This window comes from Capricornis sumatraensis, chromosome 5, assembly GCF_032405125.1.
Source record: "Capricornis sumatraensis isolate serow.1 chromosome 5, serow.2, whole genome shotgun sequence".
Taxonomy (NCBI): Eukaryota; Metazoa; Chordata; class Mammalia; order Artiodactyla; family Bovidae; genus Capricornis; species Capricornis sumatraensis.
The window spans coordinates 103,694,973-103,717,768 of NC_091073.1; the positions used below are offsets into that span (position 1 = coordinate 103,694,973).

Consider the following 22,796-nt stretch of genomic DNA (forward strand, 5'->3'; position numbering starts at 1 on the left):
GTCTATTCAAGTCCTTTGCCCATATTTGAATTTGACATTTTTTGCTGTTCAGTTTTAGGAGTTCTCTACATATTTTGGTTAATAATCCTTAAAAGATTTATAATTTGCAAATATATTCTCCCATTCTGTGACTTGTGGATAGTGTCTTTTGATTCATAATATTTTTAACTTTTCACGAAGTCCAATTTATCTATTTTTTCTTTTGTTACCTGTGTTTTTGGTGTTCTATCCAGGAAATCACTGCCAAATTCAATGTCATCAGGTTTATCCTACATTTTCTCTTAAGGTTTTCTGGGGGGCAAAAGGGTGTTTAAGGTCTTAAATTTAGGTGCTGGATCCATTTTGAACTGATCTTTGAATATGGTGTTAGGCAGGCAACCGACTTTACCCTTTTGCATGTGAATATCCAGTTTTCCCAGAACCATTTGTTGAAAAGATTGTCCTGTCCTCAGCAGTCTAGTCTTAGTGACCTTGTCAAAAATCATTTGGCTATGTATGAGTTAATATTTATGAGCTCTCTATTTCACTGGTCTGTAGACTATCTTTATGTCGATATCATACTATTTTGATTAATGCAGCTTTGTATAAGTTTTGAAATCAGGGAGTATGGGTCCTCCAGTTTTATTCTTCTGTCCAAGATTATATTGGCTATTTGTCCCTTGAGATTCTGTATGAATTTAGGATGGATTTTTCATCTGTTAAAAACTCTGGGATTTTTGACACGACTGGGATCTGTAGACAGCTTTGGGTAGAACTGACATTTTAATATGAAGTATCCCAAGCCATAAACATTGGTCTTTTCATTTATTTATGTGTTTTTTTAAATTTCTTTCAGCAATGTTTCATATTCTTATACAAGTCTTGCATGCGTGCATGTGTGCCAAGTCAGTTCAGCCATGTATTTTATTCTTTTCTTATTGTGAATGAACTTGCTTTTGCAATTTCATTTCAGATTGTTCACTGTTCATGTACAGAAATGCAAATGATTTTTGTATGTTAATGTCGTATACTGCTACACTGCTGAACTCATTTATCAGTTTTAACAGGTGTGTTATGTGTGTCTCTCTGTGTGTAATCATTAGGATTTTCTACGTATAAAGCCATACCATCTGCAAAGAGGTAACTTTACATATTCTTTTCCAATTTAAATGCCTCTTCTTTTTTTTGGCTAATTGCTATGGCTAGAAAATGCAATACTATGTTGAAGAGAAGTAGTGGAAGCAGGCATCCCATTCTTGCCTTCTTCCTCGTCTCAGGAAAAGCTTTCAATCTTGCCACCATAGAGTATGATGTTCACTTTGGTTTTCATATATAGCTCTTATTATGCCAAAGTGGCTTCCTATTTCTAGGTTGTTAACTGTTTTTGTCACAGGAGTGTTTGTGTCTGATGCTCCTTCTGCATCAATTGAGAGGATCGTATGGCTTTTAACCTACATTCTGTTGATACAGCATATTGTACTGTTCAAGTTTCATACATTAGACCATCCTTGCATTCCAGGAATAAATCACACCTGGTCTTGGCATTTACCCTGTTCAATGTGCTGACCTCTGTGAACATTCTATTAAAGATATGTGCATCAGTGTTCATTAGGAGTTTGAAGTTTTCTTACAGTGTCTTTGGCTTTGGTTATCAGGGTGATGTTGGTCTCATAGAATTAATTAGGAATCATTCTCTTCTCTTCAATTTTGGGGAAAAGCTTGAAAAAGACGCTACTAGTTCTCCCTTAAATACTTGGTAGAATTCAACAATCAAGCCATTAGGTCCAGAACTTTTCTTTGGTGGGAAGTTTTTAATTACTAATTCAATATGCTAACTGGTTATATTCATGCTTTCTATTTCTTTGTAACACAGTCATGGTAGGTTTTGTGTTTCTTGGAGTCATTTCATCTAGGTTATTCAATTTGTTGGTGTACAACTGTCTACAGTACTTTCATATTTATTTCTGGAGAATTTGTAGCAATGTTCCCACTTCATTTTCTTATGTTAGTAATTTGAGACATTCTTTTTTTCTCAGTTCACCTAGCTAAGGTTTTGTCAGTTTTGTTGATATTTTTGAAGAGCCAACTTTTGGTTTCCTCAATTTTCTCCATTGCTTTTCTATACTCTATTTCACTTATCTCTGCTCTAATCTTATTTTCTTCCTTCTGCTAGCTTTGGGCTTATTTGTTCACTTTCCAGTTCCTTGAACTGTGAGGTCAGATTGTTGACTTGGGATCTTTTTTATTTTTTAATATAATATAGCACTTAGAGCTATAAATTCCCCCCCTTAGCACCACTTTTGCTCCTTCCCAGAAGTCTCAGTATGCTGTATTTTCATTTTCATTCATCTAAGTATTTTCTAATTTCCTTGAGATGTCTTTTTGAACCCATTAGTTGTTCAAGTGTTAATTTCCACACTTATGAATTTTCTAGGTTTCCTTTGTTAATGATTTCTAACTTTATGCCACTGTGGTCAGAAAATATACTTTGTATATTCATCTTTTTAAATCTACTGGGACTTGATCTGTGGCCTAACATATGGTCTATCTTGGAAAATGTCCCATGTACATTTGAGAAGAATGTGTATTCTATTGTTGAACAACAACACAAACATATACAGAATACTGTACCTAGTGTTCTGTATGTTTGTGTTGTTTAAATCCTTTCCTTATCTTTTGTCTGGTTGTTTTATCCATTATTATGGGTGGGGTACTTAAGTCTCTAGCTAGGATTGCAGAACTATTTCTCCCTTCAATTCTGTCAGGTTTTGCTTCATATATTTTGGTCACTAAGTGTGTAAATGTTTATCACTGTTCTATCTTCTTGCTGTACTGAGGCTTTTATTAATATATAATGTCCTTTTTGTCTCATTAATCTTTTTTATTTAAAGTCTATTTTGTCTGATATTAGAAGTAGTTTTTGTTTAGTTGCTAGTGGTGTCTGACTCTTTTGTGACTCCATGGACTGTAGCCTGCCAGGTTTCTCTGTCCATGGGATATTAGTAGAGCCACCTTTAATCTTTTTTGATTCCTACTTGCATGGAATATCTTTTCCCATTCTTTCAGTTTCAGCCTGTTTGTGACTTTGGGTCAAAAGTGAGCCTCTCATAGACAGCATATAGCTGGACTATGTATTTTTATCCATTTTGCCAATCTCTTTTGAATGGAGAACTGAAGTCATTTACATTTAACATAACTGGCAGTAAGAAGTTATTTATGTCATCATGCCATTTGTTTTCTATATGTCTTATAGCCTCCCCCCCTCGTTTACTGCATTATTATCTTATGTTTAGCTTATTTTTCTGTAGTGAAATGTTTCTTACTTCCTTTTGTATATATTCTAGAGTTCTTTGTTGCTATCATGGGAATTACATTTAATATCCTAAAGTCACAACAGTCTACCTTAAACTTACACTAACTTAACTTTAACAATATACCAAGATTCATAGCTCCTTCCCTAGCCCTTTTGGTTACTGATGTCACAAAAGTGTATCTTCACACATTGTGTGCCCCCAATAATTCTTCTGAATGCAGTTTCTTAAATTACGTAGAAAACAAGATTTGAAGTCACAAAGCAGGGTAATATCAGCTTTTATACTAAAGTACTGGACCTTAAACATACTGCTCTTAAGGTCTACAGGAAGAAAAATGCATAGTTACAAACCATTGTTATAACACTAGGTTTACTTTTATTGAGATCTTTATTTCTCCATACAGCCCTGGGGTACTGCTTAATCTTTTTATTTCATCTTGCAAGACTCCTTGAGTTTTTCTTGCAGGGCAGGTTTAGAGGTCCTGAATTCCCTTAGCTTCTGTTTATTTGGCAATATCTTAGTGTCTCCCTCACTCTTTGAGAACAGTTTTTCTAGACAGAAGACTCTTGGTTGGTGTATATATATTTTCTTTATAGCACTTTGAGTCTATCAGCCCAGTGCCTTCTGGCCTCCAAAGTTTCTAATAAGCAATCTGCTGATTAAGATTCCCTTCTATGTGATGATTTGCTTCTCCTGCTGCTTGCAAGATTCTCTTTTGTCCTTTGCCCTCTCTGATTATACTGTCTCAAGTATCTCACTGTGGGTCTCTGAATTCACCTTAATTAGAATTTGTTAAGCTTCTTGGATGCTATACTCAGCAGACTGGGGAAGTTTTCAGTCGTTATCTCTTCAAATATTGTCTCTGCATCTTTCTCTCTTCTCCTCTGAACTCCAATAATGCACCTGCTGGTCCCCTGGAATCCTATAAGTCCCTTAGGCTGTTCACCTTTCCTCAATCTTTGTGTGTTCCTCAGACTAGATAATTTCCATCACCCTATCTTTTTTTTTTTTATCACCCTATCTTTAAGTTTACTGATTCTTTCTTTTGTCTTCTCAAATCTGTCTTTGAATCCTCTAGAGTATTTTTTGTTTCAATTATTGTACTTTTCAGCTCCAGAATTTTTTTTTTAGTTTCTTTAAAATTTTTCTACCTTTTATTGATGTTTCCATTTTTCTTCACGCATCACTTTTCTTTCTCCACATCTTTCCTTAATTCTTTAAGAATCTGTAAGAGTTACTTTAAAGACTGTCCAGTATATGTGCCATTTAGGTCTTTTCCAAAGACAGTTTCTGTTGATTTATTATTTTCTTTTGAATGGATCATTCTTTTCTGTTTCTTTGTATGCCTTCTGATTTTTTTGTTAAACACTGTTCATTTGAATCTATCTAGTAACATGGTACCTCTGGAAATCAGATTCTCCCCTTTCCCCAGTGTTTGCTCTTTTTGTTACCAGTTGCTGTGTTTGTGTTTTTGTTTTTTTTTTAATTGTTGCAGGCTATCTCTGTACTGAGAATTAGTCTTAGCTGTAAACTTAAGGTCTTCTCAGGTCTTTTTTGAGCCTTGCCTGGACATGCAGAATGACTTTCTAATTTTTTCCTTATATGTAGCTGTTTTTTAATGTCCTAGTCTTTAATGCCAAGGTCCCAAAAGGAGAAAAAGCAAAAATTAAAGGAGTATGGCAAGTGGGTATCAGTTCATCAAATTCTCTGGAAATCACTTCAGTCAGAGGAAGGGACTTGTAACTATGAGAAGAGTTACAACAATACTTGCCTGCCTCTCTGTCTGCACCTGTAATCAGAAGCCATGATCAGCAATCAAAGCAGAGATCCTCAGTATCTGAGGACATGGTCCACTTTGTCCATCCTGTCTTCCACCAGCTATAGGCAAGCTGCTCTAGGAACATGTACACAACACCTGCCATGTGGCTGGGGATGGGGGTGGGAGGCTACTGTGCTGAGTGGAAGTTGACCAAAATTAACTGCCAAGTCTTTCCCTGAAAGTTGCAAGACTTCAAAAGACCTCAAGAGTTCAAGAACAGTTTCATTAGACAGATTCTGCAAGGGCAATTGTTGTCCAGGTGGAGAGGTTGGTTCCTGGTGCTATCTACTCTGCCACCTTCCCTACATTTGCACTGTTCTTGCAATAGGGAATAAGGGCTTAAAAACGAGAGGAAGGAGTAGTCATAGAAACAGAAAGATGAGAGCAAGATATCACAAAAGAAAATTTCAGTGTCTTCATCTTGGTTCACCTCCTCAATTATCACCATTAGAAAGCACTAAATAATAATTTTCAACTTAGATGAGGTCAATCTTGCTAATGTCAAGGGTACTATACGAAAATATTATAGCATTCCGAATTAAACCTTGAGACTGTTTCTGGATTACAACTAATTAGAATAATTTATAGCATCTTCCCCACCATACCAACTGCAGTTTCATAAACACTGATTCACAAATACTTAACACTTCATCTGGGAAGGTCTTATCAAAGATCTCTAGATCAAAATCTTTATATATCAGTGTCATCAATTCAAAGACAGCTACTGAAAAATCAGGATCAGGGCAAGATTTAGTAAGCTTAAGTCCCATTCAATTTTAGTATATTCTTCAATTTATTTTAAGAATAATTAACAAATTCAAGGAATAATAGATGACAACTTTAGGAATAACGATATAACTAGATTTTTGTTATGTGGGTTGTAAAAAAAAAAAAGTTTTTTGTTATGTAAAAAACATGGGTCAATTATAATTAAACCTGCCATAGTAAGTTCAACTATCAGTGTCAAAACGGAAAATAATTTCCTCACAAATGAATGTATAAACTCAATAGAAAGAAAAAGTACATTTCCCAAGTCTAACTGCAATAAATGTACACTTCTTGCACTCTGATGGCTGAACAGAAAACATGTATCTCAGAGTTATCACTAACCAGTCAAAGTTCTCACAACTCCCCTGGGATCAGGTGTCCAAATTCCTTCTTCATTAAGCTCTGTCATACTAATAAAATTTTTCAACATACATCCACCCATTATCATGCCAAGAAAGTTAAGAAAGGAAAGCAAATATAAATATCACATTTACTAATGAAGATAGAGACCTATTTCTTAGGGTTCCATGGGAATGACTCTAGAACAGGCTCCAGCTCCAGTTCAGGTCCGGGGTTTGGTTCTGGCTTTCTTTGTGATATCATGCCTAGAGTACACTCTACTGCTCCAGCCATGCTCAAGCAGTGACTCTAACTTCAGGCTTAGCTCTGGCCCCCTGTGCCAGTCTGGGCTCCCCCCTAATGATTCCAGTTCTGGCTCTAGTGGTTGTTTTAGCTCATCCACTTGTCTCTTAGAGACCACAATGAGCCTATGTTTCAGGTATTTCCTCTGTTCCTGAAAATTAACTTCCTCCTATAATTGCACCCAAAAGCCTCATCCCTCGGGCTTCAGGAGTGCAGAAGTACAGCAGGTTCTCAGGTAAGTTCTCCTCGAAGAGGTTGTTAGTAGTTGATGACTTCAGCTAGCAAGAATGACGGGAGTACGTTCCTGCTGCACTTCATCATCATTCAGCCAGGAGCAGATAATGCCCCCTTCCAATGATTCACTGAAGTACAGCAGAAAGGTGCCAGAGATGGTCTTCAGAAGCTGCGAATCAAGGACCAGGCAATCAAGAGTAGGTTCACATTAGAAATAATCATCAAAGAGAGGGTGTCTGTTTTCAGCTCCTGCTTTAGATCCTGGTAGTTGTATCCGACCATGAGGCTGATAATGTGCACTTCCTGTTGCACCCAGCAGTCCCCTACTGTTGCCCTTTCCAGAACCACCTGAACACTGCTCCAGAGTCAGGGAGCCAAAGACCCAAATTAAAACCTGACTCTGCTTCTTCTTGGGGCACAAAGTTTTCTGGTTTGAAGTCAGAAGGTTGAACTTCTATAAACTTTGTACAGCTGGTCATCAACATCCATGGGTTCCACCTATTCAGATTCAAGAATATTCAGAGGAGAAAAATTCCAGAAAAGTTCCAAAAAGCAAACCTGGATTTCCCTTGTGCCAGCAACTATTCACCTAGCATTTACATTGCATTAGGTATCATAAGTAATCTAGAGATGATTTAAAGTATACACGAGGATGTGTGTAGGTTATGTGCAAATACCACACCATTTTATATAAGGGACTTGAGCCTTCGAGGATTTGCCATCCTAAGGAACCAATCTCCATGAATACCAAAGGAGGGCTATAATTGAGGAAGATTACAGTCAGTGGAGACTTCCACAGTCAGTGACCCACAGCCTTCCTGGAATCTCTTCAGCAGCCTTGTGTGAACAGTAAACTTCCTCCCAGCCTTGAGGATGAGGGGCCAATGGGGAGTTCAGGCATTGCACAGCTGGGTTTCTACCACAGAGGCTTTGTGGAACAGACGTAAAAGCAACTCTCTGTATGGGACCTTTCAGAGGTCCGCCCCTTGGGTCAGAGGGTCGTCCTGATATATAACTGAGCAATTCAATTCCATCAGCTTCTTCAGGTGAAACAACAGCTTAGCTGTGAACATTTCTCCAGCCAATCCAGCCAATGGTCCACGGGCACTGCACTGCAGGCATTGTGCTGCTGGACAATCCATGCCTCCACTTCAACAGCAATACTTTAATTAGGGTAATTGGCCCAGTAGTCCTATGGAGGCATCCAACGCCTCCTTACTCCTTTAAACCAGCTCACTGAGAATTTCCTAAAAAAGCTCCTGCTGTCTGGTCCGACAGGGGTCCAAAAAGGGTATCCTCACTGGGTCTGGCTCTTATATTGGAGGCAAAAGACATCCTGCTGGCATTTCAGTTGGCTGATGGATTTTACCAGTTTCTCCATCAAGCCCTTAATTCCAGGGTCCAGGATTCAATCTCATGCTGCTGGCTTTCCACAGGTTCTTTGAGGTCTTCCTCTCCTTGCTTCGACTGAGCCCTTTGAGCCTGGAGCAGAATTAAAGAGATCAAAGATCACCTCAGAAGATTAGGTATGGCCCCAAGAAAGGCCAGAATGTCCCAACAGAATTTTTCCAAGTTGGGCTGTAGTAACAAACACGCAAGGTCCTGGCTGCAGTGGCTACACTCATAGTTCAGTTGGTTTAAGAAGTGGAAGAACAGCATGTTAGCCTTGGAACCATCGTTGTCCAGTAACAATATGAAGAGAGAGAAATCAAGACACCTGAATCACACAGTTGACTGATAAGCACTGGTTTCAAGTGGGATTAGGAAATTCTAATAGGTAGTTAGGTTTCATAAAAAGTGAAACATAAGAAAGTGAAGAGGAACTGAAAAGACTCTTGATAAAAGTGAAAGAGAGTGAAAAAGCTGATTTAAAACTCAACATTCAAAAGACAAAGATCATGGCATCCAGTCCCATGATTTCATGGCAAATAGATGGGGAAACAATGAAAACAGTGACAGGCTTTACTTTCTTGGGCTTCAAAATCACTGCAGATGATGACTGCAGCCATGAAATTAAAATACACTTGCTCCTTCCTTGCAAGAAAAGCTATGACCAACCTAGACAGCATGTTAAAAACAACAGATATTACTCTGTTGACAAAGGTCCATCTAATCAAAGCTATGGTTTTTCCAGTAGTCAGGTGGGAGTTGGACTATAAAAAAAGCTGAGCGCCAAAGAATTGATGCTTTTGAACTGTGGTGTTGGAAAAGACTCTTGAGAGTCCCTTGGACTTCAAGGAGATCAAGGCAGTCAATCCTAAAGGAAATCAGTCCTGAATATTCATCAGAATTGATGCTGAAGCTGAAACTCCAATACTCTGGCTACCTGATGTGAAGAACTGACTCATTGGAAAAGACCCTGATTCTGGGAAAGATTGAAGGCAGGAGGAGAAGAGGATGACAGAAGACGAGATGGTTGGATGGCATCACCAACTCGATGGACATGAGTTTGAGCAAGCTCTGGGAGTTGGTGATGGGCAAGGAAGCCTGGTGTGCTATACAGTCCACGGGGTCACAAAGAGTGGAACACAACTGAGCAACTGAACTGAAGTTAGGTTTCATAACACAATTAAGGTATTATTTCTAGAAGGTAATGCTGTGTGTATAAATCCCTGTAGATAAAAATTTGTAAACATGTTTTCATACAGTCTCACTAAAATTTTTTTTTAAATTCTAGTCCTAAATAGTTCTGAAATCTATGGTGAAATTACAGATTTCTCAGGACTAAATATTTTCCAGTTAACCCAACAGTTGGAATCTGGTGCTATGGAGCTTTGCAAAATATAAACATTTATATTTATTTATTTAAAGTATAGAGTCTATATCTAGATTCTGTCCTTGGAGATTCTGACTCAGTCCAAATTGAGATATTTGGTGTCTGAAGATCACTGTTCTAGTGGAAAAGGAATACAGTGAAAAAGTATCAAGTCTCCTCAAAGTCTCTGAAATTATTAGGCTTTAGAGCTAGAAGGAATCATTAACATCAAATTTAAATACTGTTTTACAGTTAAAGAAACCGAATTCACAACTATTTGCAAAGTGTCTCTCTCTGGATCTTCAGATACTCAGCCAACTTTGCTAGCTTCTAACTGGCCCACTGGGTAATTTTTGAGTTTGATTTCCTTTAATTTCCTTGGTGGTGACACCAACCAAATTCCTAAAGATAGTCTCTTGGCTGCTTTCTAAAAATTATAACATAAAACAAGCAATTATGTAGTAGAAGAAACAAAGAAAAAATCATTTTCTAGGACTGGGAGTTGGATAAGAAAAATAGTGAGGTTTATTTTCCTGGTTTATCATATTCAAAAGATAAAAATAGTCTTCAAGGTTGTACTAATTTTTGTTGCATTTTGAACATAAAGTAAAATTTAAGGCAAATGTCAGTATAATGGACATTTCCAAATTTCTGTTGTGTTACTACATACCCAAGTACATACTTATACTGCTCCTAAATATTCCCTTATTCGTTGAGAATAATTCACTTTAATTTTTCATGCTCGCCAAAGTCTTAAATAACTGAGATAAACATTTGCTACTGCAAAGGACAAATTTAAGTTACAGACAGGAAGCTTGCTTTTAAAGAGTTTATTTTGATACAGGGGCTTCAAATACACATTGACACTAAAATTACTTTGCTAGTAAAATATGGCCACATCTTAAGTTACATGACACAATTAACATGGCAAGAAAAAAATGCCTCAGGAAACCTAGACTGATTGTAGTTGGCAAGTATGATTCTAACTGCAAGTTTCTCATAACTCTAAGACATATCAAATATGAAAGAAAATAAATGCTTTTATTACTGATAAACACAAAAAATTAATTATCCTTAATACTAAAACTGAAAGATGGACATCCACCATCCTAAACATCACAGACTATTGCAAGCTTTCAAAAACAAAAAGTAAAATATCCATCTATTCATTATAATTTTGTATTTCAGTAATAAATTTTGATCTTAAAAAGATATTTGACGTGTCTTTTCTTCTAAGAAATAAAGGCACCAAAAACTTCGATCTCTAACCCATTCCTACCAATCCCCACCCTTCCCCTCCTTTCCTTGCACTTATTACAACCACCCTCCAGAAAAAATACCGTGGCTCTCTAAACTTTTTGAAAATATTCTACTTCAGTGGCGCAAGATACCAGAGCTGACTATTTTTCCAGTATGTATGTGCACATGTGCAGTAACTTTATATATCCAAATATATCATGGGACTAAGTAAGATTTCTTAAGAAAAATAAGGAAAGACTGAGAAATAAGTTCAGAAAAATCTCATAGTTCATGAATTTTAATATAAACACCCAATTTTAGCAAACTTTATCACCTACTTAATTTAACAGTAAGCAGCCTTAGCTTTATACAAAAATAAAAGTTCAGAACTGTAAATAATTTACCTACTTCAAAAGACGGAATGCCTTACTGGGGGGTCCACTTTACAAAAACAATGTAGGCTACCTTTCATGACACTTGTCCATACTTTGAGAATTACTGCTTTATACTGCTCTTAAATTCACCTCTATAAGTATCTACATACACCAGTAATTTATAACTATTTTTAGGTCATGGATCCTCCCTCCAAAAAAGTATACATACACACACAAACACACACAATTTTACCTAAGATTTCAGAGTTTGCAGATATTCAGAAGTCTATATATGATTTAATACATTCTACTCAAGACTATTATATACAATTATCTGGACCATATCCTTTCTAAATTTCAGGGGTTTACCAAATTATATTAGGATAGAAGAATACGATTCAGGCAGTGCCTACTTCCATTCTGTTAAATAAATAAGGCACTCTCATTATGCCTTCAGTCTATTAGAGCTTATATTTGACTTTCAATATAAATATAGCTGCATATAGTTTTTAAAAATATACCTTTTCCTTCAATGTGATAAAATGGACAAATTTCTAGAGAAATTTTCTTTTCACCATTTCTTTAGCTTATCCTCTACTGCCACCAATCTGTGGTTTAGGGAAGGTTTTGCTTAAACCTTCCCTGAGATTAATAGTACATCCATTATATTTATCCTGAGTATAAGCCTTAAGTACCAGAGATCTTCAAGGTCAAACCACATACAGTTATGGCACAGTTTAACTGATTTAGTTTGATTCACAACAGAGTTTTTAATTCATGTTAAGAGTCTTAAATTTCGCCTCTTCTAGATTAAGAAATGGCACAGTGGAAGAATGAGCTTGGGCTTAAAACTGACAGACTTTTGGTCAGAATCTGGTCTATCACTTATTTGTGGAGGATACTGGTAAATTACCTAAACTCTCTGAGATTTAGTATTCTTGCCAGCAGTAAGATAACAATGATGCCTACCACACAGAACTACTAAATGAACACAGAAGACATCATATTTTTATTCAACCTTCTTTCTACCTGAATCTAAACCTGAACATCTCAATTCCTTCAATGGTGTCTTCTCTGAGTCACAACATCAAGTCATAAACTTGACTTGTGTGATCTGCACATTTCATAATCTGTCCCCCAAGGTAAGCAGACCTATACACTGTCCTGGGCATAGAGCAGCCATTTAGCTACTACTACCCTGTCTAAAGGACTTCCCTGGTGGCTCAGATGGTAAAGCATCTGTCTACAATGCAGGAGACCTGGGTTCGAGCCCTGGGTTGGGAAGATCCCCTGGAGAAGGAAATGGCAATCCACTCCAGAACTATTGCCTGGAAAATCCCATGGACAGAGAAGCCTGGTAGGCTACAGTCTAAGGGGCCGCAAAGAGTTGGACACGACTGAGCGACTTCACTTTCACCCTGTCTAAGTCTTTGATTGGTACACAAATAGTGCCTCAATGTAAATAAAGGTATTTCAAAGCCCTGAACTTAAAAACAGACTATCCAGTCCTTAAGCATCACTACTGCATGGCTCCCTTACTTCCCCTTCTCTACATTTTTATTCATCATTTCAAAATAACTAATAGAAAAACAGCGTATCCACAGTCAAAACCCAATCTGACTGATATACTCTCAAACCCATAATAATGGAGGGATGTGTGTGAAGAACAAATGATACACACCCTCTAATTAGTTATTCATTTAAGTGATAGAGGAATAAGACATATTATAGAAAATTTCACTTACTAACATTAATGTATATCAAGGGACCATGTTGGGGTTCCGTGATGATTAGTAGCTATGATATTCTTAGTATTTATAATCTGGCTTAATTACAACTGAGAAAAGTATATTTCAGTTTAATGTCATATATAAATTTTCAAGTTTTGCTTTCTTGAAATTCTTCTAAAACTGCTGCTCACTACACAGGAATGCCAAGAAAAGAAGAAAAGGGGCCATTCTTTTTGTCCCTAGAAAGTTTAATTCTCAACTCAAGTAAGAAAAATGTTCTCTCTCTCAGGTACGAGCACAGCAAGAGTTGTACTGCTCTTCATTCTAACTTGGCAGGTCTTGTCTGAGGGAAGAAGAAAATTTGTCTACAAATTCATCCCTACTTGTACCCTGTATGGTGGTAAGGTACAAGTGGAGACCAAAGCAGACATTCAGTAATATTGACAGTCAAACTTACTCTCTGGCAGGGGTTGGCATGCAAAGGAAACAAGCTATAGGAGCTTGCCGAATAAAACAAAACACCAATAACTATGTAACCTAGGCCATCAACTATCCTTAATAAATCCTGGGGTGGGGGGTGTGTGTGCCTTGCATTAAATAAACAAAAACAAAAACAAAAAAAACCCTTCTCCCGCTCTCAAAAATACTTCATTCATCATGTACTTATGTTAAGCAAAGGTAACCATGTCAAAATTTATTCTGGTCCCAGCTAAAGTTCAGTTGCACTGATTTTGGCCAAAGTTACTAAATAGGTATACTGTTTCAATTCCCCTCTTTCTTTTCTCCCCTACAACTTGTGGTTGCTATGACACTCCTCTCCTGCACAATTATAAATGTGCTCTGACTATACTTTATATGAAGGCAAAGTTAATAAAATATTAGTAAATCTACGTTAATAAGTGATCACAAAAACATAAGTTAAAGACAGCTAATTACTAAAATGCTGAAAAGACATGTTGGTAAATTCCAATTTTCACTTGTAATATAAAGAAAAAAGCCCAATAAATTAAAAATAATAAGGTGTTTTCATATTGTGATTATACCACTTTCTGATACTGTTGCTTAATTTTTAGTTCCTAGAGATTCTTAGACAGGAAGAAGTGATGGTAGGAGATTTGATTTAAAAATGCAGGGAAAAGACCAAAAACAACTTTCTTGAGTGACACAGAAGACTTAAATATTTTGAAACAAATAGACTTGGTCAACTAATGGGGGAAGCTAGCCTATATACTGCACAGAAAACACTTAAATACACCAATAAAACATGGCAAAGAGATATGAATTCATGGTGCACAAGAAGTTCAGTATATTAATCAAATATAAATTAAAGCAAGAAAGATTTCATCAAATTTGGCAAATGTGCAGAAAAAAATTCAAGGAAAATACTCATTATCATTGACTTAGCAGTTTTAAGAGCATCAAAACTATAACCAAGATGTTTACATGAAAAAACATTTATCACAGTGTTATAAACAACAGCACCAAAATGAACGTAAGATAATATACACCAGTAGGAGATTGGTTTAATAAATGTGCAATACTCAAATATAATGGAATACTACAGTCATAAAAATTATGTTTTCATAACATGGGAAAATATTCATAATAATGGGTATTAAATTTTAAAATGTAACAAACCAATGCAATTTTCTGTATATATACATTCACAGAAAGGAAAAGGACTACAAGGAAACACACACTGCAAGGAAGATACACCAAATCATTTTAGTAAAAACGTCTGAGTATTGAGATCACATACAATATTTACTTTCTTCTTTATGCATTTGTATATTTTTCAGCTCTCCTTCAATAGCAACATTACTTTTATATTCAGGGGATAACAAAATGCTGTCACAAAGAGATAATCTAAATTTTACATTTCTGCTCTGCATTCTCTAGGGGCTATAAACCCAGAACATGACTTTAATTAGAATGACAACACTTTTAATGAGAATAAAGACGTGTATTTAAAAGCATCTGAAATAAATTTTTACTACAAATTCTTACATAATGTACTACAAAGTTAGCAACCAATGAGTTAAATAACAGCATAGGTTCTTAATAAAATAAACATATGGGTAGGTACAAAAAGATCAATGGAAAGGGTCAAAGTTTATCAACCCCCAAAGATTTTAGACTTAACTTTTTCCTTAGCTTTGATAAAATAAATTTCATGTAGTTTATTACATAATAATTTTATGTTTTGCTCTATGGCCACCTATATATTTATTTATATATATATGTACATATGTGTGTGCAAATAAAAGCAAGTTTTTAAATTTGAATTGCATTTATAAATAATCTTTACTATCAAAGTGAATAAACTTAACAAGGACTTCTCAGAATTTAAATATAAGAATAAGTTTTGAAGAAACTGACTCTAACAACAATCCATGTGGTTATTATTAGCTACGCTTAAAAATGACCCTTACATTATTCTAGTGCTAAATAGACATGGGACTGTAAAGGGACTATGTAATACCCAGACCTTTAAAGCATCATTTAAACAAATTTAACTTTGCAATAAATTTTTTAAAAAAGAAAACTGACCTATTTGATTACAGCTATTTACTTTAGATGAATTCACTTTACAAAAGTTAGACTTACCAAATTAAAAAAAAAAATAACACCAAGATCCTAACACAAATGTAAGATAATTCAGAATAAAGTATAACCCCCAAATTATCATTTTTATTAATCATATCATTTTCTGACAGGCCAAACCCAAATACAATCCAAGATGTGACGATCACCATATCAGAATGAGATTTGATACATAAAATTATAAATTTGTTTAAACAGAAACAGAATATAGGTCTATGCAAAAACAAGCTGTCTCCAAGATGAAAAGATCTGTATATGGGATACCCTCCTCACTCAGAGGACATAAGACTTTGGTGATTCCTGAGACAAGACAAACATGAATACTTGTATCCCCAACACAAAACGCTTCAGATTAATACCCTCTGTCCCTTTTACAGTATTTTGTGCCGCCCCCCCGCACCCCACCATTACATCAGGAAGGAAACCTCCATTAGGTGACAAGAGCCTTTTAATAACCCACATCTCTTAATTTCCCTTTTTATCAAGGAGAGTGTTCCTGGGGCTCAGGGTAGTCTGCAAATCAATGCAAAGGGGAAGCATCGAGAGGCTCATCTGAAGTATTACCAGGGAGCAGCAGGCAGCAAATATTCAAACCCAGAAATTGTGACTCAACATTTCCTACAGTACAACAATTCTGCACAAATGACAGACACTGTCAAGAAGGATCCTGCCTGAAAAAGATGCAGAATGAAAAGAGAAGAATGATAGACAGGAAGGTTAAGGTATTTGATTACACTAGTATCGGTACTTACGTATCATACCTCTGCAGTGGTGTCACTTTGTTCTTATTCTTATCAACTGAACCCGTAGACAGTTGAAGGAAATTGGGGTTTAATTTATATAATTCCTGAAGGAGCTTCTGTTCATATTCTTGGTGTTTACCCGCCTAGTGGAAGAAGAAATTAAAACTGCAGTGGGACTCACAAAGTGGCTGGTATAAAATGCTGATGTACTTTCTGAATTATTAAAGCTATCCTAAATAAAATACATAAGGATTTGTCACAGTGTCAGAGAAACCTGTGAGGAAGATGTCACAGAACTTCTAGACCAATGAAAGTTCTTTCAACAAAACTACAGGAGACATATTCCATTAATTAAGCGTATCATCAACCACTTTATGTAGAGAAAAAAACATGTTAACGGACAACATTTTTGCTAGCTTAAAAAACTAGAGGGGCCCTTTTAAATTTACTTCCCCATCTTTCTACAAAAGAATTAAGTTTTTTAACAGGTCATTACAGAATTTTCTGAAGATCACTGGAAAATCAATCTCTCTTTTTAGAAGAGATTAACACTAAAAGTAACTCAAGGATGAAGGATTTTACTATATTTTTCATTATATTTTAGTCTATTTCCTAAGACTAAGTAACACATTTACATAAAAATGAATACATTTAAACGTTGGACCAGAAGATGGCAATTTAGAGCCAGCCGCTTTGTTTTTGTAAATAAAGTTTTAGGGGAACAGTAATGCTCATTCATTTACATATTATCTATGACCTTGTTGGTGCTACAACAGCAAATCTGAGAGACCATGTGACCAGAAAAACTAAAACATTGACTAACTGTCCCTTTACAGAAAAAGTTTGCCAATCCCTGCTCTATACATGACAAAGAGAGCTCTGTATTTCCTGGAGTTGGTAGCTCTCTATCAAAATGCAGTGTTACAAACATGATGGAAGAAATCAGACAATTGACTGTGCAACTAGTCACACACAAAAATAAATTACAATGAAACTACACTGAATAACTTTCTATTCTTTGCATGTATATTATGACTGCAAGGGCATTTTTACTTACCTTCAGGGTTGTTAATTATTTTTAAAGTGTGATCTAAAGAGATGTTACGGGAAAACCAAAACCAGAACAGATCAAAACAAAAACAAACCAATAAAAACAAGGGCAGTATCATGTGATCCAGCACAACTGTCTCATATACACTGCACAATGCATCGCTCCCTGTTCTGAGAGGGCTCTTGCCTGTTCAACTATACAAATATTTCATACGGTACTGAATTTTGAGTTATGCAGTAACAAGGAAAGACCTAGTTTTTGCCATGATATAATTTGTCCGTTTCCTTTCTACACTGAGGAAATGTTTTAATGAAGAAACTCCCTTTCAAAGTAATTTTAAACTCAAAGAAGAGAGAGATTAATACAGGTCAACAACATGAAATGAATTTTAAACTGTCAAGAAAAAACACAGTTTAGATGTGGATTTTAAAAAACAGCCCTAAAAATTCTTTCTGTAAGCAATACTTCAGGAGATATTATGACTTTCATTAGCCACAAAGAGTTCAAACTGGTATTCAAATGGTTTAACAGGGGCAGTTTACAGAGACAGGTTAAACAGCATTACAAATAAATTCCAATGGACTGCCCATCCATTTTCTTTTACTTTTTAATAATACTTAAGTGAGATCAACTGGGGCTTAGAAACTCCTTGACAGATATTTTTATTGTAATAATACCCATAAGTAAAGCATAGTTCCCATTAGTAAAAATACAGCATGAAATAGCTCAACCTTAGATTTCATCCAAGAAAGTTTCATTCAAAAGAAGAAAAAAGTCAAGAACCATTTACTGGATAAGCAAGAAATAAGTCAGTCATCTGTCCCCATTAAATATCATAGAGAACTTAGTTTCTGGGTTTGGGTTTTTTTTTTTTTTTGACCTGGACCATTTTTAAAGTCCTTACTGAATTTGTTACAATATTTATTGTTTGTTTTTTTTCGCTGTGAGGCATGTGAGATCTTAGCTCCCCAACCAGGGATCGAACCTACAGCGCCTATGTTGGAAGGTGAAGTCTTAACCACTGGACCACCTGGAAAGTCTCTTAACACTGCTTCTGGATCATAAAGACCATACATACTGTAAAGAAATTCCAATGTATTTATTATAATGTGATTTAATCAGTGATAATGCCAAGTCAAAAAGGGTAATATTTCATTCCATTTAACAATCTGCTCTGAAAGGAGCCCCTCCTGTCTAGAGTCTAGACTGTCTCTAGTTTGACCTGGAGAATGAAAGGCAGTAGTCAATGCCCCCCACCTTCTAAATGAGAAGTATGCCTGCAAAGTCCACAGCAACAATCTGAAGTCTTCACCTATAACAGGGAAGGGCAGCATTGTGCTTTGGCATATGCTCATTTAATATGCCATATGGTCAATATTTTTACTTGTAAAGGCAAGTTAATACTACAAATTGAAAGAAGACAGGAGAACAGGAAATATAAAAAAGAATACAGGATAATAAGCCTTCAATTCACTGTTTACAGGACACTGACTCAGTGGACACTTTCATGGGTAGAATCATTTTATAAAAACAATTTAGCTTTTCAGTGGCGTTTAATAGAGTATTATTTTCTAGCATGCTCTTTGAAGAGCAGAGATAGCAGATGGGAACTTCATAATTACAATACTCCACTTAGCTTTCATTTTGCCTACATTTTCGAAACTTAGGAGACCACAGATGCATTTTTTATTATAATAATGTTCTGCAGAACTGATATTCCATAGAACAACCACATATTTGGAAAAAGCGAATTTAAAGTAAGAACAGTTTAATAAAAAATAAAATTCTTAGTTTTTGCTTTTGCAATTTTAAGTTATAAAGAAAAATACTTCCTTTGCTGCAAAGTTGATAATTTACATTACTTTACTACCTGCATTTCCTCTTTTGTGAAGCTGGCCGCCTCGTCCCCCAATTCATGTAGGTACATGCAGTCAGGCTTTGGACACTGCATATTCTTTAAGAAGTAACTGCAGTATTTTGTTGTACCTAGAGATGCCTGCAGGAAAAGGAGGGAAGAAGGAAAAAGACCAAAAACGTAAACTGACACCAGAATGAGAATTTCTGTATCTAGTGTTTTCATTTCACCTAAAATGAGGCAAAGACACAATAAAACAAAGTACAGCTGTGAATACTAGAGAATTCAACTATTATTAGCAGAATTTATTAAATATGATGATCATTTGAAAGATTAAAAAAAAAAAACCCTCAATCTATGGTTTCCATAGCTTGAGCACCCAAATCCTTTCCCTAGAGATCAGGAGAGTAGGAAGGCAAAATCTGTTCCATGTTTTAAGCAGTTAGGCACATAAGACAAATTCCTTTTCCTAATTATGCCATCCTTCTTTCAACTTACTTAAAGCATTGCTTGGTGGGACCCTTCACTCAAGCCTGAACTAATCAATGTCCAAATATTTAAGGACAACAAATTGGAACCATCATCTATTTCTTACAAGAAGAATAATAAATCCATTTTCACAAAGGAAAATATGTGTAAATACAGGAGATTTTTTTCTTTAGGATTAATCCCCTAACAAGGTATGTATTTACTTCCACCTGGTAGAACAGGACCCTAACAGGTAAGTGATAAGCAAATTAGCTGTCATAGGTTAGAATGGATACCTAGGAAGCAATCTTCAAATAAGACTCCTTCATTAATATGTAACAGCTATGTTCTTCTGTACTTACTACATGTTATCTCTTCCCCCTTAAAAAAAAACAAACCCAGAGGACCACATTACCTTAAGTGTTCTGCCATCCACCACCACATTGTTAACACACTGTATGGCTCTGAGAGCATCTTCCGACCGTATATAGGTTACATATGCACTGGCACTTGGACCCTAAAGTGAAAAGCCACTGTTAGAATCAAATTCAACAAAAACTTAGAAAAAAAAAAATTAACCTGCAACCTGCCAAAGGAATTCTAAAGGCTTTTACTACCACTATCTTGAATAATAATGACAATGATTAGAAGTAGTAGTAGCTTATATTAAGCTATATACTAGCCCATCTTAAGATAATCATACTGATTGAATTTTATCTGATTTTAAGCAGACTAAAATAAATATGAATGAAATATCTTTGGCTTGGCAATTTTCTTATAAAAGTCATCTGACAGGCTTGTCAACATTATAAAAAAAAACAAACTTTGAAAATTAGATTTGAAAAAATAAGATGTGAAGACATTGTGTCTAACTATGTTCTCAGAATAAATGTAATCTTTAAAGAGTATTCTAGCTGCTAATATCAGCATAACAAAAATGCTCTATTAAGTTCACAATATCTGAAAATATTAATTAGAAATCACTATATAATTTAACTGCTTGATTATGATTCAATTCCCCCTCCCCTTCAAACCATCACTAAACCTATTACTACTTCCTTCTTAATACTATCAATTCACTGTTAAGTTTTGAAAGGATCAAACAAGCACCAAAAAATTCCCCCACCCTACCAATAGAGGTCACTATATGGTGTAAATGCTTGACCATCAAGCTTTCTAATCACAGAAACCAAGTTTTCCTTCTGAACAGCCCAGGTCAAGCCCTGACCATAGGGAGGAAAGGTAAAAATCCCTATAATTAGTTACCTGTGAGCCTGCATATGATGTGCTATTATTGATGACAACTTTATGTATTTTACCAAACTTCCCAAAATATTCTGGCCGTTTTAAAACCTATAAAAGAAGAAGAAATAAGGTATAAACTTTCCCCACTTCATCAACTTTATCCTTATAATGGGGACATGCACCATGCCTCCACAGTGAAAAGAAAATAATTGTTAAAGATTTTCAATAAATGTGACTACTTACTGATTACAATTTGTGTGGTTAACTTAACTGCAGGAAATCATCAACAAAAATCTAAAAGCTGTTCTTTACTGACCCACTGAATAGAAACTGAGACTGAGTTAGTCACATTATCTACTACATTCTAACATGTGCACCAATAATCTACAGGATCTTAATTTGACAGTATTCTTTAACACAAAACAGATCAACTATCTTAACCACACTTTCATTAATAGATGATCCTTATAAGGTCTCAGAACAATGACCAAGATTATGTATTAAACAGAAACTCAAAAACAGACAAAAGTAGAGACCGTTTTACTCATAAATCTATTATACATAAAATATTGTGCATTATATTAAAACACTGTTTATAACATACAAATTCCAAATATGGTAACAGAATGTATTTTTCAAACTTTCATGCTTTATGATTTATTACTTGGTGTGTGTCAACAAATTTTCCTTATGTCAATTTCACCATTTTTCAAATGTCTTCTGTGTTTTTCTCTTTTCCTGATAAATAATGAATGAATTTTTCTCTATTACCTGGTTAGTTCTTGGTGGTCATTTTCCCTCATACTTGTGTCATCTCCTTTACTATGTGATCACTATATGCATTCATTTAGCTTGTCCTGCCAACTAACTTAATCCTCTTTCCCAGGATTTGCAACTACCTCAAAATTAAACTGTTCTTTTCCAAAATTTACCTATAGACCTACATAGTATTTATTTATAGGTTTAAAATTCAACATTCAAAAAATGAGTATCATGACATCTGGTCCCATCACTTCATGGCAAATAGGAAAAGTGGAAACAGTGTCAGATTTTAATTTCTTGGGCTACAAAATCACTGCAGATGCTGACTGTGGCCATGAAATTAAAAGATACTTGCTCCTTGTAAGAAAAGCTATGACAAATCTAGACAGCTAATTAAAAAGCAGAGATATCGTTTTGCCAACAAAGGTCCATATAGTCAAAACTGTGGTTTTTCCAGTAGTCATGTATGGATATGACAGCTGGACCATAAAGAAGGCTGAGTACCAAAGAATTAATGCTTTCGAAGTTGTGGTGCTAGAGAAGACTCTTGAGTGTCTTGGACTGCAAGAAGATCAAACAGTCAATCTAAAGGAAACCAACTCTGAATATTCATTAGACAGACTGATGCTGAAGCCAAAGCTCCAATACTCTGGTCACTTGATGAGAAGAGCCAGCTCATTTGAAAAGATTCTGATGTTGGGAGATACTGAAGGGAGGTGGAGAAGGCGGGAACAGATGAGATGGTTGGATGACATCGCTGAAACAATGGACATGAGTTTGAGCAAACCCCAAGAGATAGTGAAAGACAGGAAAGCCTGTTGTGCTGCAGTCAATGGGGTTGCAAACAGTTGGACACAACTTAGCGACTAAACAACAACAACCTATAGACCCACTGTTCCTACCATCTCTCCAAATAGCAAGCTATATCTCAACTGAAGCTTTCTGCACCTATCTGTTCAAGTGTGTGCAAAGTATCTTCCCCAAATACTCTAATTTGATAATATTCTCGCATACTTAACATCTTAGCTAATATACTCTACATCTGACAGAACCAAAGTTTTGTGAAGCAGTCTGCAGTTGGGGTGTCATGAATTCTTAACAGTTTTCAACTTGATTAATATAATTTTTTTTTACCTTACTTTATTTTAGGTTTTTATAAGTATAGGATTATTATGTTTTCTGCAGCCAATTTTAATGGATTAGAAGGTGCAGTG

The 22,796-nt window shown here is 35.6% G+C and overlaps 1 protein-coding gene and 2 pseudogenes across 1 annotated transcript in view; all 3 read right to left on the reverse strand.

Annotated features, from left to right (window-relative positions):
• CNOT4 (CCR4-NOT transcription complex subunit 4) overlaps positions 1-22,796 on the reverse strand; it is a 150,864-nt gene that overhangs the window by 36,753 nt on the left and 91,315 nt on the right. The window contains exons 4-7 of the mRNA XM_068972514.1: positions 20,842-20,928; positions 19,991-20,092; positions 19,123-19,248; positions 16,211-16,344 (exon numbers count right to left, since the gene is read on the reverse strand). Of these exons, the coding sequence (XP_068828615.1) occupies positions 16,211-16,344; positions 19,123-19,248; positions 19,991-20,092; positions 20,842-20,928 (449 nt within the window). The remainder of the gene's footprint in view (positions 1-16,210; positions 16,345-19,122; positions 19,249-19,990; positions 20,093-20,841; positions 20,929-22,796) is intronic.
• LOC138080167 (signal transducer and activator of transcription 2 pseudogene) lies at positions 6,391-7,898 on the reverse strand (annotated as a pseudogene).
• Positions 7,926-11,235, reverse strand: LOC138080168 (signal transducer and activator of transcription 2 pseudogene; annotated as a pseudogene).